Genomic DNA, 18,659 nt, shown 5'->3' with positions numbered 1-18,659 from the left:
GCAAGCGGCAGCACCCCTGGGGGTGGACCCCAGACACCCTAACTTGGGGTGATGCAATCAAAGTTTTCAAACTAACTTTCCCTTTATTTTCTTTGCCTAACCCAAACTTTCCCTATGCTTTCCCTATGTACCTGAAGTTCAGATGGGGGGTGCTGGGGCACAGATCGGGTCCTGGGGGGCACAGATGGGGTGATGCTGGCAGCGATGGACGACGTGCAGGCAGCTCCTCTCTCCTCCGGCTCCGGAACACAAAAGGAGGAGGAGAGGAGCGCTTGCATCATTTGAATCTGCCACCGGCCCGCCCACAGACCAATCAGAGGCGATCCTGAGAGGTGATGTCACCATCACCTCTCAGGATCGCTGGATGGTGATTGGAGACCCGAATAACTCGGAAACGCAGAAAACCGCAGGTCTGAATTGACCTGCGTTTTTCCGCGATCGCCGACATGGGGGGGTCACCGGACCCCCCGGCACATTTAGCCTAGATGCCTGCTCAATGATTTGAGCAGGCACCGGGTTCCGATCACCGCCCGCCGCAGCGGTGGCAGAGGAGAGTTCACCAATGAATTTAAAACTGGGGAGGGAGGGGGGGTGCGGCACCTGAGGGGTTAATTGTGCGGATCACAGCCCCCTGTAAGAGATCGGGTGCTGCCAAGCAGCAGGGGGCAGTCATGTACACAGTTCGTAGTATATTCTAACTTGAAGCGTCCCCATCACTATGGGAGCGCCTCTGTGTTAGAATATACTGTCGGATCTGAGTTTTCACGAAGTGAATGAAAACTCAGCTCTGAAAAAGCTTTTATGCAGACGGATCTGCGGATCCGTCTGTGTGAAAGTAGCCTACGGCCACGGCCACGGATGCCAATCTTGTGTGCATCTGTATTTTTTCACGGACCCATTGACTTGAATGGGTCCGTGAACCGTTGTCCGTCAAAAAAATAGGACAGGTCATATTTTTTTGACTGACAGGAAACACGGATCACGGCCGCGGATGAACAACGGTGCATTTTCCGAGTTTTCAACGGACCCATTGAAAGTCAATGGCTCCGCAGAAAATCAATGAAAACGGAACAACGGCCACGGAATCACACAACGGTCGTGTGCATGAGGCCATATGGAGTGTCTGTCACTTTGTTACCAGTCACCCCAGAGAGCATTTGCAAAGTCAGGTGAGGAGGAATAGTATTGTGTTGCAGTCGTTTTTTCCACTCTGTTTGATAGGATTGTAGTCTGGTTTCTAGGCAAGCCTCCACGTTTTTTTTTTTTTTTTTTTCTGGCTAAATCCCAGCATATTTGCCAGATCCAATTATAGTCAATGGGGCTGGTGGGCATTGCGGTAAACTAGAGAGCACCGGCAGGCTATTCTCCTGGAACACCCTGCTGGAGAGTAAGCCTCAAGTGTGAGACTAGCCTTAGTAGGCCAAGAGGCCTGCCTCTGTGTGCTCCACAGTCGTTTTCAGTGTTTTCTGGCTGAGTCACTGATTTTGTGATTCCATTTCAGTGGTATAACCCTTCCCAACTTGGATCGCACATGTACTGCTCAGTGGGTGCATATAGGAGCTGTGCCCGCTCGATCATGCCAGGATCCTGGTTGTCACTGATTGCCAGGCCCCTGGTGTAGTTGCTGCCAGCATCAGAGATAACTCATGTCAGCCATTTAACCCCTTTTCATGTGGCGGTTACTGCTGACTACCCCATCTAAGGGGTTTACAGAGAGAGGGGGCTCCCCCTCTTCTCATTGGCTGGTGTGATCACAGGATGATGATGATTGTTGCTATGGCAGCCGGAAGTCTTACAAACACCTCCAGGTGTGTCAGTTATGAAAGCCTATCAGGTCCTGCAACAGGCTGTCAGTGTAAAACAGAAACAATATATTACAATACAGTATGTATTGTAATGCATTGTGCCAGCAATCTGACCATCAGAAGTTGAAGTCCCACCGTGGAACTAACATAAAAAGTACAAAAAAAGGGTTTTAGAAAAATAAAAAAATGTAAGTTTCACGTAAAAACAACATGCCCACTCATCCCATTTACTATTAAAATTAATAAATTAATAAATACATATTTGGTATCTCTGCATACGTAATGACCTTCTATATAAAAGTGAATGCAGTAAAAAACAAACACAAAAACAATTCCAGAACAGCTACTTTTTGTCACTTCACCTCACAAAAATGCTAATTCATTGGCATCTATAAGAGAAGCAATCTAATGATTCCTTGTTCAAGTTCCCTAGGGGAACTTTTTAAAAAGTGTAAAAAAAATAAATAAAAAGTACAGCGAAATGGAAAAAATCAAGATGGCCAATTTGCTATTTTTCGGTTACTTCACCTCCTGCAAAAAAACGAATAAAAAGTGATCAAAAAGTCATACACAACCCAAAATAGTATCAATGAAAAGTACAGCTTGCCCCCACAAAAAATGAGCCCTCACACAGCTTCCCTCACATAACTGCAAATAAGTTATAGGGGTCAGAATATGGCTATAAAAAGAAAAAACTATTTTTCCCAGTATTAAAACACAAGAAAAACTATACATATGTGGTATATCCGTAATCATACTGACCTGGAGAATGAAAGTAAAAGATCAGTTTTACTGCTTAGGGAACGCCATAGAAACAAAACTCATAAAGTGTTGTGGAATTGCATTTATTATTCAATTCCACCCCATTTGGAATTTTTTTTACAGCTCCTACATAATATGCAATATTAAATGGGGCCATTAGAGACTACAACTGGTCAAGCAAAAAAACAAGCCCTCATACGGCTATGTGCATGGAAAAATAAAAAAAGTTATGGCTCCAGGAAGTATGACGGAAGATAGCTGGTGGAGGATCCGCCCCATAGCTGGCGAAGGATCCGCCGAATTTATGAAGAAGTGCAGGCCTCTCCATAACTTTGGCGCTTCTAACGCCAGTTCTAAATGTAGGACAGCTCGCAAGCTGTCTTACATTTAGCCCATTTTCTACGCTTAAGTTAGGCGTATTTTAGATTAGTAAATGACCCCCCTGTATCCCTTAATGCTGGATCACCAAGACTTTTAGGTTACAGTTGCATGAAAAATTGACTTTTTTGTACTGGCTGTCACATGGCTGTCTAAGGGGCTATTCACATGACCGTTTTTAGTAGCAAATAGCGGCCATCACAAAATAGCATATGTCCTATTTTTGGCCAGACAGACCTTATTGAAATCAATGGGGCTTTTTTTTTAATGGCCATTTAGACAGTTGTCCACCCATCTAACAGCCATTAAAAATGGGCAAAAGGGGGTGAAAAAAGTAATAAAAACTCATCCTCTTGAGCTCAAGTTCACTTGCTTTGCACTGGAGGGAACAGAACCTGACACTCCCAGGATTGTGACGACCCAACGTTAAGGGCCAGTTCCTATTGAAATTAATAGAAGGCTGTTTTGAAGTGTTTTTGGAGCTGAATTTGAGGCTGAAATGCTCCAAAATCAGCACCAAAAACCTCTCTGTGAATTGGCCCTAAAGCTTCAGGTCCTGCTCACTCCAGTGTGGAATAAGTGGATGAGGTGAATATTTATTTATTTATTTATTTATTTATTATGAACCCAGCAGAATGGAGGGCACTGTTGGGGAAAATGTATATCCTGGAGGGCACTATTGGGGAGGTATTTTATATACATGTGGCACTGGTGGGGCATTTATATACTGGGACCACTATGGGGGCATTATAAACACTGGGAGCACTACAGGGGGGCTATTATAGATACTGGAGGCATTATGGTGGCTATTTATGCTGGGGGCACTCTACGGGTTTGTAATATATTCTGAGGGCACTGCAGGGGTTGGCTTGTTAAAAAAAAAAAAAAAAAAGACATTCTAACTTTTTTTTTTTTTTGAATAGCCAAGGAAAACTGATGCAAAACGGCCATTAAAACCAACAAAAGGAAAATAAATGCATGCACACATGGATGAAGAATGGCCATTAAAGACTGACCTGTGTCCATTTTTTAAAAAGTTTTTTTCACTGTTGTGAAAATGTAGCCTTAGGTTGCCAGATAATTGTCTCATAGTCTGGGTATTGTTTTGTATTACCCAGATAATTATTTGCGCTGTACTTTTTTTTTTTTATATAATAACTTATCACATTTGCCAATTGGCAGTGGAAAAAACTAAAGATACTTTATTTTACTATGTTAAGAATATATCTTATTTGTGCTATTTCTAACATACAGTGTGACTTCAGAAGTGTGCTGTACATCCATCGAAAGTTTAAATGATGTGATTTTATTTATTTTCAAATAGTTTTTATTATTTTCGAAAGGTTGCATACCATTGAGAGAATACAACAAGGTATGAATATCACATATATCAGTATGCTTATACAAAAACTTGTACAATTGTTATAAATAGGGATCGACCGATTATCGGTTTTACCGATATTATAGGCCGATATTCAGGATTTTGACCGTTATCGGTATTTGCATCTATTTTGCCGATATTCCGATAATGTATGGGGAACACAGATCGCGCTCTCTGTGTTCCCTCAGCAGCACAGGGGAGAAGGAAGCAGTGTCTCCCTCCCCCTGTGATGCTGCTGCAGCCAATGAGAGGACAGAAGACAAGAGGAGGGGAGGGGCTGTGGCCACTGCGCCACCAATGATGTTGACTTCATTCAAATTGAACAGGAGGCGGGAGCTGGCTGCAGAATCACATAGCCGGCTCCCGACCTCTATGAGCGGTAGCTGCGATCTGCGGTAGTTAACCCCTTAGGTGCCTCGGATTGCAGCTACCGCTCATAGAGGTCGGGAGCCGGCTATGTGATTCTTCAGCCAGCTCCCGCCTCCTGTATATGTATAAATGAGAGATTTATGTTCATTGGTGGCGCAGTGTGGCCCCCCAGTATTAATCATTGGTGGCGCAGTGCGCCCCCCCCACCCCCGTATTAAAAACATTGCGCCCCCCCACCCAAGCCCCCCCCAGTTTTAATCATTGGTGGCAGTGGCCACAGGGTCCCCTCTCCCCTCCTCCTCCGATCGGAGCCCCAGCAGTGTAAGCCTGGGGCTCCGATCAGTTACCATGGCAGCCAGGACGCTATTGAAGTCCTGGCTGCCATGGTAAGCTCCATGCTGCTGTGTGCACAGAGCACAGGGCAGCAGGGACAGTGTGAGATCCTATTCACCCTGATAGAGATCTATCAGGGTGAATGGGACAAGGGTTCTAGTCCCTAAGGGGGTTAAAAGTTAGTAAAAAATAAACACCAAAATATTAAGTATAAATAAAAAAGAAAGATTTGCAAAAAAAATAAACTACACATTAACAATAAAAATATTTATTTTCAGCAGATGTGTGTAGGAATATTTTTTTTTTTAAATGAAATTTCACAGAATATCGGTATAAATTATCGGCTATCGGCCTGAAAGTTCACAAATTATCGGTATCGGCCCTAAAAAATCAATATCGGTCGATCCCTAGTTATAAATACAATGTTACAATCACTGTATCGATTAATTCAACAGAACATGAAAAAGGGGTGGGGGGGGGGGAAGTTGTAGGAAAGTCTGAGGGGAAGAGGGGGAAGGGTAATATAGAGAAGTATGAGATCTCATTTAGCCATTTACTACAATAGCAATGAGAAGTCGCTTATACAATCTAAGATGTCCAAAGGAGTTATTCCATAAAACTTCTAAACTTTTTCCACGGCCCCCAGATGTCTGAGAATCATTGGGGTGTTCGGGCGTCCCAGTGTGCAATTTGTTCTAATCGGTAGATCTGGTCACATTTCTGAAACCAATGTTGTAAAGACGGAGAGTCTGGTTTCCGCCAGTATACAGCTATGAGCAGACGGGCAGATGCAAATGATGTGATTTTAAACTAAAATTGTGTTAAATGTGGGGGTTGAAATACATAGGCACTTTCAGACATGTTCTCTTCATTGCTTCTATGCACCTTTTCATACATGTCTTATTTATTTTATCTGCTCTGTTGGTTAGGCTACTTTCACACTCGCGTTTAGGCTTTCCGTTTCTGAGATCCGTTCAGGGCTCTCGCCAGCGGTCCAGAACGGATCAGTTTTGCTATGGGCTACTAAGCCAGTTCTGCTTTTCACCAATGACATCTGTCCACCCAATTCAGCCTGTTATCCTGCAAGTTGATCTAGTTCTAGAGGAAGGCAAAAAACCCTCATGAGGTAGAAGCCAATTTTCCTCATTTTAGGGGGAAAACAAATTCCTTCCCAACTCCAATTAGGCAATCGGATTGTATGTAATTGTATGTATTTCTTCTTTTAGACATCGACAGGCCTTCCATACACCAACTGTTTCTCGAAAGTCTGGATCTAAAGTTCGTAGAATGTTCTCGATGTCACACAAGTCCCCTCCTCCTAAGGTTCCTCAACCTGACAGAGTGGACGAGGTCTATAATGCACTGAAAAGGGGACTGGGGTAAGAGTACATGTGGTACACAAAACCTTAAACATTTTGTAACTAACAGCTGTCATTTTGCAAGATTTTTTATTATTTTTTCTGTCTCAATGACATACAGTATATAACCAATTATGCATTTTTTTTTTTCTCATTAACTACTATGTTCAGGCTTTTTAATTGCACCTTTGAGTAATTAAACTTAGGGTAACTAAACTTTGGTAAAGCAAAGGGGCAGAAGCACTGCTCTGAGTGCCGTGTTCCTTCAGTGTGGAGTACGGACGCCATATATTTCTGTGGATCAGTATACCATCACGCTCGGACAGCAGAGCCGAAGAAAGGCGATGTAGGACAGTGCTCAGGGCAGTGCTTCTGCCCCTTCGTTTTACCAACGATTAGTTACGCCTCAGCCTGCAGTTTGTTTTATCTCCCCCTACTTGATCCCACCAGACCAGCAACCTGCAGTATTCTGTTTGTTCAGTCAGTGCTAGTTTGTCACAGGCTTTTCATAAACAGCCCTTTATGGAAATGCTGGGTATGGTTCCGATCACCAATAATATCCACGTGTGTTCATTGGCAGCAGGGAATATAGAGAGCACCCAATCTTCACAGAGGGAGAGCATGCCGTCTTCATAGAAACACGCAGTTTAGAAACTGGAATGCAGTTGGGATCTATCTAGTGAATCCCCGGGAAACATTGGGCCGAATTTAATCAGAACTGTCTAGCAGTAAAAAGGTCACGGTTAGCCAGAGCAAATAGTTAGAACTTATTTTCCAGAGCCGTTTAAGAAATAAAAGCTGTGCTTTGATTGGGTGCCATGGGCAACAAAGACCGTTTTACTACTAGTCATTTTTGAGAAATGACGCCCGAGGACTCTAATTTAGACTCCTAGTAACTTGCAATAAACCTACAGCTCATTAAACCCCCCACTACCAACAATCTGGGATGGCAGAACACGGGTAAAAATAAATCCCAGCTAGCCAAAAACTGTAAAATTATGAAAGAATTAATAAATAGTGACCAAGAGTCAAACAAAAGGTCCACAGAAATAATAGTAAATAGATCTCACCCAAGTGTAGCTGGTGGTCAGACCATAGGAAGTAAGGAAAGCAAAGGCTACAGATATATCGCCACCACTCTGCAGCTTCCTCAACCCTTGGTATCGATAAAAACCACCCTGCAAAGCATGAGCCCTCACACCGCTCCATAGACTTAAGTATCAACAAGTTTTAGTGACAATACAAAGAAAATAGTTTTTATTTTTAAGTATTAAAACACAAGAAAAGCCATAAAAATGTGGTATCTCTGTAATCGTACTGACCTGCAGAATAAAGGTAAAAAAGGTCAGTCTTACTTCATAGGGAATTCTGTAAAAATGAAACCCGTGAAACTGTGGCAGCCATAAATGTAAGGTGCAGCAAACATCGCTTTTGCACAGAGCGCCGTACATGTCCAGCGCACTGATTGGGCAGGCACAGGAGCAGTGCCTGCTAGATCAGTACAGAGGCCTAGATGTATCCCCCGGCATGCCTGAAAATTCTTATACTGGCAAATTAATCCCTTAGATGCCTCAGTCAATGCTGTCTGCAGCATGTAAGAAGTTTACAGAAGGAGGGGGCTCCCTCTCTTACTCCATCGGCCCCCCACAATGTGATTGTGGGGCGTCTCTGGTTGCTTTACAAAGGCCTCAGGTCCTGCCATGTACAGAAGCCTGTAAGACCCAGCATGTATTGTATTACATTAAAACATGGATCAGACCCTCAAAAGTTGAGGTCCCATAATGGGACTAAAATAGAAAGTAAAAAAGTGTTTTATAAAAATAAGTTTAAAGTGGGAAAAAGCATCAAGACATTTACAATTGAAAAAAATAAACATTAGGTATCACTGCGTCCATGACCTGCTCTATAAAATTATCACATTATCTTCCCCGCAAAGTAAGCGCTGGAAAAAAAAAAAAAACAAAACAATTTTCAGTCACCCCCCCCCCCCAAAAAAAAAATATAATAATCATATCAAGCTATCAAAAAGTCATGTGTACCCTAAATTGGTACGATTGAAAACGTCACATCATGCAAAAAACAAGCCTTCACACAAAGGCAACAGAAGAAAAATATTAAAAATGAAGACACAGAAACTTTATCTTTTTTTCCGAAAATACTTTAATTGTGCAAAAGTGGCAAAACTAAAAAAAAAAAAAAAAAAAAAAAAAGGCTATATAAAATTAGTATCTTTAAAATCATACTGACCAGCAGAATAAGGCTACTGCACACGAACGTATTTAGTTTCCATGTCCGTTCGTTATTTTTTTTGCGGCTAGGATGCGGACCCGTTCATTTCAATGGGTCCGCAAAAACTGCGGACAGCACACCGTGTGCTGTCTGTATTCAGTAACACCGCAAAAAAAATAGAACATGTCCTATTCTTGTCCGTTTTGTGGACAAGGATACATAGGCATTGTTACAATGGATCCGCAAAAAAAATGGATGACATCAGATTTCGTCTGTTTTTTTGGGCGGATCCGCAATTTGCCGACCGCAAAACACATACGGTCGTGTGTATGTAGCCTAAGGGTAATGTCATTTTTCCCACACAATGCATGCTGCAATAACAAAACCCAGCATCCCAACCTTTTGCAATGTCACCTGTTTAATTAGTGCTTAGGCTTTGTCTGCACTGTAGGGGCCCCTGGGGGATTCTGTCGGGGTAGGGCAGTTCTAAGTCAAAATTACCAGAACCCCTGAACTCCCATGAAGAAAATGAGTGTCAGTATAAAGGCTAATCTGACATGGCTGCATTATATACAGAAGCCATGATGCTTGTGTGAACAGAGCACTAGCTTTCTATGTGCTGGTAATCTGTGTAATCCTATAATTGCAGAGAGTAAGTCAATCAGGGGTTTTATCAGGGAAAATTATTTTTGGCTTGTAAAGTGCATGACTTGTAATACACTCAGGAGGTCAGCGTGGTCAGCGTGGTCCGCTTTTATCATGGATGTTTGTGTGTCTTTACATGAGAGGTTTATGCTGTGCCAAGTAAATGTACCATTAAAACACATCCATGTTCCTTTTCTTCATTTTCTTTTAAAGTTAGATACTTTTCTTTCATGGAAAAAATAATTTAAGTTTGCCTAGTAGCTTTTATTTTTCACAATGACCGTTTTAGGCCTCATGCACATGACCGTGGTGTGTTTTGCGGTCCGCAAAACACGGATGGCGTCCGTGTGCGTTCCGCAATTTGCAGAATGGCACGGACAGCCTTCAATATAAATGGCTATTCTTGTCCGCAAAGTCATCGGTATTTGATCGTGGGGGTCTGACACTCAGGACCCCCTCGCTCCTGTGAGTGCCACGGCCTTCTCTCAGCTTTTCCTTTGCCAGTGACAACATGTTCATTGGTCACGTGGCCTAGGAGCAGCTCAGTCCCCTAGAGGTGAATAGGGCTGAGCTGCAATACCAAGCAGAGCCACTATACTATGTACAGCGCTGTGCTTGGTAAGCACCGGTGCCTTCTCAAAATAGCTGATCGTGGGGGTGCTGGGTGTCGGACCCCACTGGTCAAATACTGAGGATAGGTCATCAGTATAAAAATCTTGTAAAACCATTGTTAGTCTTAAAGGAGATTTATGCTGGCAGATTATCGGGAATGAACGTTCTTGACAACCGGCCCGTTTAAAGGTGCAGCCAATCACCCGATAAATGAGCGAAATGCAATAGAAATCCCTCATCCTCATACTGTGGAGGTGATCACTGTATGTAAATGCAGCTCTTCACCTCCACTGAGGGAGCAGCCGACTGTCGGGAAGGAACGCTTCCTTCCTGTTAAGCTGCTCGGAGCGTGTAAATGCGCCTTTAGTCTTTCCAGCCATATTAAAAACTGATGGTAAATGTGGGACAGTTGGTGATAGGAGACACCTAAAATTTGAACTAGAGGAGAGGGAAACTGGAAAAGTTCCTCTAACCACCATTCAGATTCCAACTCTCACATTTCTGAAGTTGAAAAATAATAGGTGTAGCCTGAATGGTTGATATGGACTACTGTAACACTTTTCCCCATAAATAACCCCCAAAATATGTAGTGCACTAAATTCTAGGGCCTAGGACTCATGAAGTCAGAAAAGTTCTTGCTTGCCGTTACAAGGCTTCCTACTAAGGGGCTATTCATACAATCTGACCATCTTATACTCTAGTAGTCTGACCATGTCGTCATGGCCCAACAGCGGGTTTAAATGGCGCAAGCTGCATAGAGCAAAACCTGCCGTAAGGCTACGAGACTCGGAAGTAATACAGACGGGAATACGCTTGTGTGAGTAGCCCCTATTCAGCTCTCTGGACCGCTCCTGTGCTGAACTGAAGCCTAGTTCCCTGTGCCTCCAGTTTCAGTTCCCGCCTTCCTGGTTTGCTTCACCCTGTTCCCTGATTGAACATCCTATAGCCTTGCACTTCCTGCCTTGCGAGATTATTGTGCTCTCAGCCTGTAATCAAGCTAGTCTCTCCTGCTCTGCTGCTGGTACTATGCTTATTGTGCATCGACCACTGACCTCCTGACTACAGTATTTTCCTACTCCTCTACTACTGACGCTCCATCTTGTGCATCGATCACTGGCCGCCTCCTGACTAGATCTGCCTGCTCCTCTACTACTGACGCTCCATTTTGTGCATCGACCATTGGCTTTCTCCTGAGTCCTGACTACAGTATTTTCCTACTCGTCTACTACTGACGCTCCATCTTGTGCATCGACCACTGGCTTCCTCTTGACTACAGTATTTTCCTACTCTTCTACTACTGACGCTCCATCTTGTGCATCGACCACTGGCTTCCTCTTGACTACAGTATTTTCCTACTCGTCTACTACTGACGCTCCATCTTGTGCATCGACCACTGGCTTCCTCTTGACTACAGTATTTTCCTACTCCTCTACTACTGACGCTCCATCTTGTGCATCGACCACTGGCTTCCTCCTGACTAGATCTGCCTGCTCCTCTACTACTGACGCTCCATCTTGTGCATCGACCACTGGCTTTCTCCTGACTACAGTATTTTCCTACTCGTCTACTACTGACGCTCCATCTTGTGCATCGACCACTGGCTTCCTCTTGACTACAGTATTTTCCTACTCGTCTACTACTGACGCTCCATCTTGTGCATCGACCACTGGCTTCCTCTTGACTACAGTATTTTCCTACTCCTCTACTACTGATGCTCCATCTTGTGCATCGACCACTGGCTTCCTCCTGACTAGATCTGCCTGCTCCTCTACTACTGACGCTCCATCTTGTGCATCGACCACTGGCTTTCTCCTGACTAAAGTATTTTCCTACTCCTCTACTACTGACGCTCCATCTTGTGTATCGACCACTGGCTTCCTCCTGACTACAGTATTTTCTTACTCCTTTACTACTGACGCTCCATCTTGTGCATCGACCACTGGCTTCTTCCTGACTATGATATTGGCCTTGCAATTACCCCTAGTAGTTGCAATAAAAGACTCCAAACCAGACCCGGACCTTTACAGCAAGAGTACCTTCTTGTTTGTGTGTTTTGGGTATTATATACCGTACTCTAAATGACATGTCTGTATTGTTAGGAAATGTACTTGAAGGTCAGGGTAGTGAGGAAGAAATTGGGGGGGAAGGGGGGTGTTGTCAAACGTGCACGCCAGACTTTTGACTACAAAAGGCTGCAAAATAGTGCAAAGCAGTTTACTTTTTTTTTTTAAATAAATGAATATAAACCTTAGAGGTTAACATACCCTTTAATGCAGGGGTGCACAACCTGCGTCCCCCAGAACCATGGTTTGCGGCCCCAGTCCTGCTGGGAAGAAACACAGCTGATCGGGTGGTCAGCTGTGTTTCTGCCCGGAGCGCCGCACAATTGCAAGATTACAGCTCCTGCTCCCGCACTGTAGTAGGAGCAGGATGGGTCCCCGGCTGTCAGACAGCACAAGACCCAAGGAGAAGGCAGAAGCAGTGTATCAGCACTTCTACCTTCTCCTCACACAGGTGAGCGGCGCACTGTGCAGTTTAGACCCGGTGATCACGTGATTGCCAGAGGACTGCAGAGCCTCACCAGCTCTGCCCTGTACAAAGCTGGAAGCAGCAGGAAGAAGACTGAGCGGGCTGGAAGTGAGGAGCAGCGGCGTCCAGGAGCAGGAGAGGTAAGTGGGTTTTTTATTTTATTTGCGCTGTGGCACTGGGGCTCATACTGGGGGCATAATGGCACTGGGGGCTCATAAATGGCATGGAGGTCTGATCTGAGGTCTTACTGGGGTCTTAACATTGGGGGTCTGATCTAAGGTCTGATTAAGGGGCTTATTAACATTCAGGCCTGATCTGAGATCTAATGAGAATTTTTTTTTCTTATTGTCCTCCTCTAAAACCTGGTGCGTCTTATAGGGGGCGAAAAATACGGTAAATAAAATACAAATAAAAAGTGGGAAAAAAAGGTTAAATGTGCAAAAAAAAGGCAGTGTCCCCCAAAGGTCTTTTTGTAGCAGAAATATATTTTTAAAAAAAGTAAAAAATAAATAGTAAAATACATAAGAAAAAAACACCCACACCAACCAAAACCATTACAATTATCACCCCATTCATGTGAAACTATACATATTGTACACGGAGTGCTGTCCGGTTGAAGTAAATGGGTCCACATCCAAGCCACATAAAAAAAAAAAAAAAAAAAAGCGGCTCAGATGCGGGCCAAAACAATGGCCGTGTGCATGAGCCTTCAGGGAAAATGCTTACTGGTTATTGCAGGGCACCTACAGTATGTCTGGCGGTGCAGAAGGTGGTAATAACCAGTGAGCGCCATCATCTGCAGTGAAGGAAAGCGCTCATTTGTGCATAGTAGGCAGGAAGGAAACGTCGCCACTTGTAGGAGTTTCCTAGTTAAAATTATGAAACAGAAGATTCCTACTTTCCTGCTCCGAGCTGCTCTCACTGTCTCCATCTTCTGCTCCCCGAGCACCTCCAGCAAATGACTGACTTTAGCAGTGGAACGCTGCTTGTGGCAACATCACCACTGAAGCCAGTCATTGGCTGGAGAGGCACAAGAGACTATGCCCATATCCAACCGGATGTAAACAGCGCCGTAACCAGAAGATGGAGACAACGGGAGCAGGAAAGTATGAATCTTCTGTTTCAGGCCCATGCTGCAGGAACGTGTTAAAAATAATTTTTTACCAGGATATCTCTAAACCCCTGATACACAGCACGATATTCTGGACAATTACTGGGAGTGTTCATAGGAGCGCTCATTCCTGATATCTGGCCGGTATAATCGTGCCACTGATCAGCAGATAAGCAAGGAATCACTCGTTTGTTGGCTGATTCACATATTTTACCAGGATGAAAGATGTACAATTATCGTCAGCACATCTCACCGTGTAATCAGGAATGTGCTACCAATAATAGATAGACGTCACTTTGCATTAGCCTGTGTAATAGGCTGATGCAAACAAGCGAGGAACTTTTTTTTTTGTTTTTTGCGGCCCCTTAAAATAGTGCGATCTGACAATACGGCCACCAGACGAAAAAAGGTTGTGCACCCCTGCTTTAATGCATCCACACTTGATAGAGATGAAATTCAATGGCATATTAACCAATTAATGCAATTAACAAGTAACCAACACATATTTTAACTCTTTAGGGCATACCTAGAAGTCCACCAAGTCGAACTGGATAAGCTGTCAGTCCAGATCAGAGAATCTAAAAGGAACTCAAGACTGGTAAGTTCCAGAGCAATGTTTAACTATATCAACTTTGCAGGATAATAGGCTGAAGCGGACAGACACACTTCATTTCCTAGTTTATGAATACAATCTGCATAAATTGTGATGTTTATGTGCCTTAAAATATATATATAAATATATATATTTTCTAATATATAAAGCTGTGTGTGTGTATGTCCGCTAAAGGAATCCGCACCGTCGCATTTACAATCACTTAATTTGGCACACAGGTACATCAGGTGTCCGGGAAGGTTTTAGAGCGGTCTAAGCTCTCTAGGAAGTACCGTTCCTGAGATATTCTCAAAAATGCATTAGCCAATAGAAGCCTGGTCACATAACCCTTATCAGCCAATAGAAGCTTGCAGGCCCTTAGGCCTCTTTCACACGGGCGTCATGTTTTTGGCCCGGATAAGATGCGGGTGCGTCGTGGGAAAATGTGCGATTTTTCTGCGCGAGTGCAAAACATTGTAATGCGTTTTGCACGCGCATGAGAAAAATCTGCTTGTTTGATACCCAAACCCGAACTTCTTCACAGAAGTTCGGGTTTGGGTTAGGTGTTGTGTAGACTGTATTATTTTCCCTTATAACATGGCTATAAGGGAACATAATAGCATTCTTAATACAGAATGCATAGTACAATAGGGCTGGAGGGGTTAAAAAAAAAAGTAATAATAATTAAACTCACCTTAATCCACTTGTTCGCGCAGCCCGGCTTCTCTTCTGTCTTCATCTTTGCTGTGCATAGGAAAAGGACCTGTGGTGACGTCACTGCGGTCATCACATGGTCCATCACATGATCCATCACCATGGTAAAAGATCATGTGATGGACCATGTAATGAGCGCAGTGACGTCATCAAAGCTCCTATTCCTCAAAGATGAAGACAGAAGAGAAGCTGGGCTGCGCGAACAAGTGGATTAAGGTGAGTTAAATAATTTTTTATTTTTTGTTAACCCCTCCAGCCCTATTGTACTAAGCTCTCTGTATTAAGAATGCTATTATTTTTTCTTATAATCCTGTTATAAGGGGAAATAATAATGATCAGGTCCCTATCCCGATTGTCTCCTAGCAACCGTGCGTGAAAATCGCTTGCTTGCGATTTTCACGCAGCCACATTCACTTCTATGGGGCCTGCGTTGCGTGAAAAACGCACAAAGAGGAGCATGCTGCACAAGTGATGCGTGAAACGCACAAGTGATGTGTGAAAATCACCGCTCATGTGAACAACCCCATTAAAGTGAATGGGTCTATATTCAGTGCGGGTCCAATGCGTTCACCTCACGCATTGCACCCGCACGGAAATCTTGCCCGTGTGAAAGGGGCCTTAGTTTCCACATACAGTTTTATACCAGGTTTCCATAACAACCCAGCCATTTTTCTTCACTGATGTAGGTCAGATTAAAAGGGACAGGGCGCTGTGGATGACACTGTTAAGCCAGCGGAGTGCTGTGGAGGTCACAGTTCAGGGGCAGGTAGGATGGCCATTCAGGCAACCCTTAAAAGACAGACTTAAAAACCCCGCCCCCAGGTCCCGCTAAGCCACGCCCCCTCCCACTCCGCAGCTGATGGGGATTGAAAAAATGAAGGTAAAAATCAACTTCTGTCAGCTGCAGGGGTGGGAGGGAGGGTGACTGCTGCTGTCTGAGAGTGAGCCGTTCAAAGAGACATCCCTGTGTCCGTCTAGGCCCTGCGCTGGATGGAGTAAAGGGAGTCTGAAAGCCGGACTTTCCAGCCTAAAACCAGACCTCTGGCCACCCTAGGGGCAGGCTGCTGTGGAGGTCACAGTTAAGGGGACGGTCTGCTAAGGAGGTCAGTGTTAAGGGGCAGATTGCTGTAGAGGCCACTGTTAAGGGGACGGGATGTTGTGGAAATCACTGATTAGGAGATGGGGTACTGTGGAGGTCTCTAATATAGTGGCGGCCGCTGTGGAGGTCACTGTTGAAGGGGCGGGATGCTGTCGAGGTCGCGGTTAAAGTGGCGGGCGCTGTGGTGGACTCTGTTAAGGAGACGGGGAACTGTGGAGGTCACAGTTAAGGGGATGGTCTGCTATGGAGGTCTGTGTTAAGGGACAGGGTGCTGTAGAGGTCACTGTTAAGGGGGCGGGGTGTTGTGGAGGTCACATTTTAAGGGAACAGAACTCTGTAGAGGTCACTTAAGGGGGTGGGTTATTGTGGAAATCACTGTTAATGAGACTGGGTACTGTGGAGCTCACTAATAAAGGGGCGGCTGCTGTGGAGGTCACTGTTAAAGGGGCGGGGGACTGGAGATGTCAGTGTTATAGAGAATACTGTCTATCTTTTAACGACACACGAATATAAAATTAAATAGATGAAATATACCCGTGCGAAGCCGGGTCCTTCTGCTAAAATATATATTATGGCATGCAGGTAAATGTTAAAGAGGACGTAGTGTTTGCAGGAGTGCCAGGTATTGTGATATGGAGAGATCATCAATATTATAACCCCTTCAGCTATCTAAGAACTCTTCTCTAGCCACCAAGACTGCAGCCATGCATTAAAAGGGTTGTCTAGAATTCTGATATTGATGGCCTATCTACAATACCACGCCCACACTCTAGTGGACGAAGTTCTGTAGTTCTGGAACTACAAGGTAACAGCTCATCAGCAGGGTGTCAGACCCCCACTCATTTGATATTGATGGCATATTCTAACAATAGGTCATCAAATATCAAAATCTTGTACTACCCGGTTAAGCTCTCTAATCTCCCTTTTCCTTGCCTGTGTTGCACATAAAAGTGTCAGTATTCCAGAGAATACAACCTTTAAGGAAATTAGGTCACTAAATAAATAAAATATCCTCAAAGTAGAACTCCCGCAATTTTTTGTATTCTCTGACCTGCTAGAAAGGTACATGATGTAATCTGTAGTGAATGTAATTTTCTTAGGGTACTTTCACACTAGCGTTTTTCTTTTCCGGCATTGAGTTTTGTCACAGGGCTCAATACCGGAAAAAAACTGATCAGTTTTATCTTAATGTATTCTGAATTGAGAGCAATCCGTTCAGTATGCATCAGTTCCGTCCCTCTTACGTTTTTTGGCTGGAGAAAATACCGCAGTATGCTGTATTTTTCTTTCCGGCCAAAAATCCTGAACACTTGCCGGAATGCCGGATCCGGCATAAATTTCTATTGAAATGTATTAGTGCCGGATCGGGCATTAAAATTGCTGCATTGACGGCTCCGTTCTTCCGGTCCGCGCATGTGCAGACCTTTAAATCTGTGGGGAAAAAAAATATACCGGATCCGTTTTTCCGGATGACACCGGAGAGACGGATCCGGTATTTCAATGCATTTGTCAGACTGATCCACATCTGTATCCATCTGACAAATTCCATCCGTTTGAGTCCGGATTGCCGGATCCAGCAGGCAGTTCCTGCTGGAATCCTCTGCCACAAGTGTGAAAGTACCCTTACCAGTGTCATTCCCTCCCTTCTGCTTCTCACCTGTGTCATGTGACCAGCAACCAGACTCTCCAAATTACACAGCGTCTTCTGTGTGGACAGGAAGTCAGTTTCTCTATGTATTCCTATGGGAGCCTCCCTCTCAGTCTCAGGAATGACGAGAGACGTAACTGACTTCCTGTCCTGTGTCCGCTGGAGATCAGAGAGTTGATCACATGACACAGCTAAAAATTAGAAGGGAGGGATAACTCACAAATACAGATACTGATGAGAAGATTACATCATGTTCCTTTCTAACAGGTCTGAGAATGGATGCAGCCGCGCAACATTTTGGAGGACACACCCTCTTACTCACGCATATTGAGGACCTATATCGACTATGTGTGCATATAGTATATATACTGTATTTTTCGCCCTATAAAAAGCACCTGCCCATAAGGCACACCTAGGTTTTAGAGGAAGAAAACAAAAAATATGTTTTTAATCAGACCCCCAATGTTAATCAGACCTCAGAGCAGACCCCAACGTTAATATGTCCTCCATTCAGACCGCCATGTGAATGACCCCAATCAGACCTCCATAAGTTCCACAATTAGACCTCAGATGAGACCTCCTTGGTAAAGACCAGGAAGCGGTGAGTACAGAGCCTGGGGAACGCTGTAGTCACTGCTTCCTGGTCCTAGTGCACTAATTAATATTCACCCCATAAAATGCACTGACATTTACCACCCACTTTTGAGGGGGAAAATTGTCTTTATAGGGCGAAAAATACATTACTTAGAAGTTGTAATCTCTATGAGAATGTTAATCCTCTGTAATGTGTCTAATTTAATGCTTACCCAGTGTTTGTTTTAATGAAACGAAATTTATTTTTTTAGGGTTTTTTATATGACTTGGACAAGGTAAGACAATTCTTAAAGTTATAACTATTCTGCCTAAGTGATCACTTTTGAGTTTCTATACAGAGTTTGAAGAATATATAGAACATGTTTTTATCGTTTACTTACTAGCGACATTGAATCGCCTCCAACGAAGCATCCTTTTATAATAAATGGAGTAAATAACTTCACTAAATATTAATGGCTAAAGCAAACATCTAGCAGTCATTTTTCTGCTCATGTTTGGCA

The 18,659-nt window shown here is 43.8% G+C and overlaps 1 protein-coding gene across 6 annotated transcripts in view; it reads left to right on the top strand.

Annotated features, from left to right (window-relative positions):
* The window catches only part of RIPOR1 (RHO family interacting cell polarization regulator 1), a 381,181-nt gene that overhangs the window by 167,385 nt on the left and 195,137 nt on the right, over positions 1 to 18,659 (top strand). For all 6 annotated transcript variants that reach the window (XM_040410140.1, XM_040410139.1, XM_040410137.1 and 3 more), the window contains exons 3-5: positions 6,255 to 6,407; positions 14,032 to 14,110; positions 18,411 to 18,434. In XM_040410140.1, coding sequence (XP_040266074.1) covers positions 6,255 to 6,407; positions 14,032 to 14,110; positions 18,411 to 18,434 — 256 coding nt within the window. The remainder of the gene's footprint in view (positions 1 to 6,254; positions 6,408 to 14,031; positions 14,111 to 18,410; positions 18,435 to 18,659) is intronic.

The sequence above is a fragment of the Bufo bufo genome, chromosome 10 (assembly GCF_905171765.1).
Source record: "Bufo bufo chromosome 10, aBufBuf1.1, whole genome shotgun sequence".
NCBI lineage: Eukaryota > Metazoa > Chordata > Amphibia > Anura > Bufonidae > Bufo > Bufo bufo.
The sequence above is the reverse complement of the archived record's forward strand: the minus strand, read 5'-3'. Positions and strand labels throughout refer to the sequence as shown.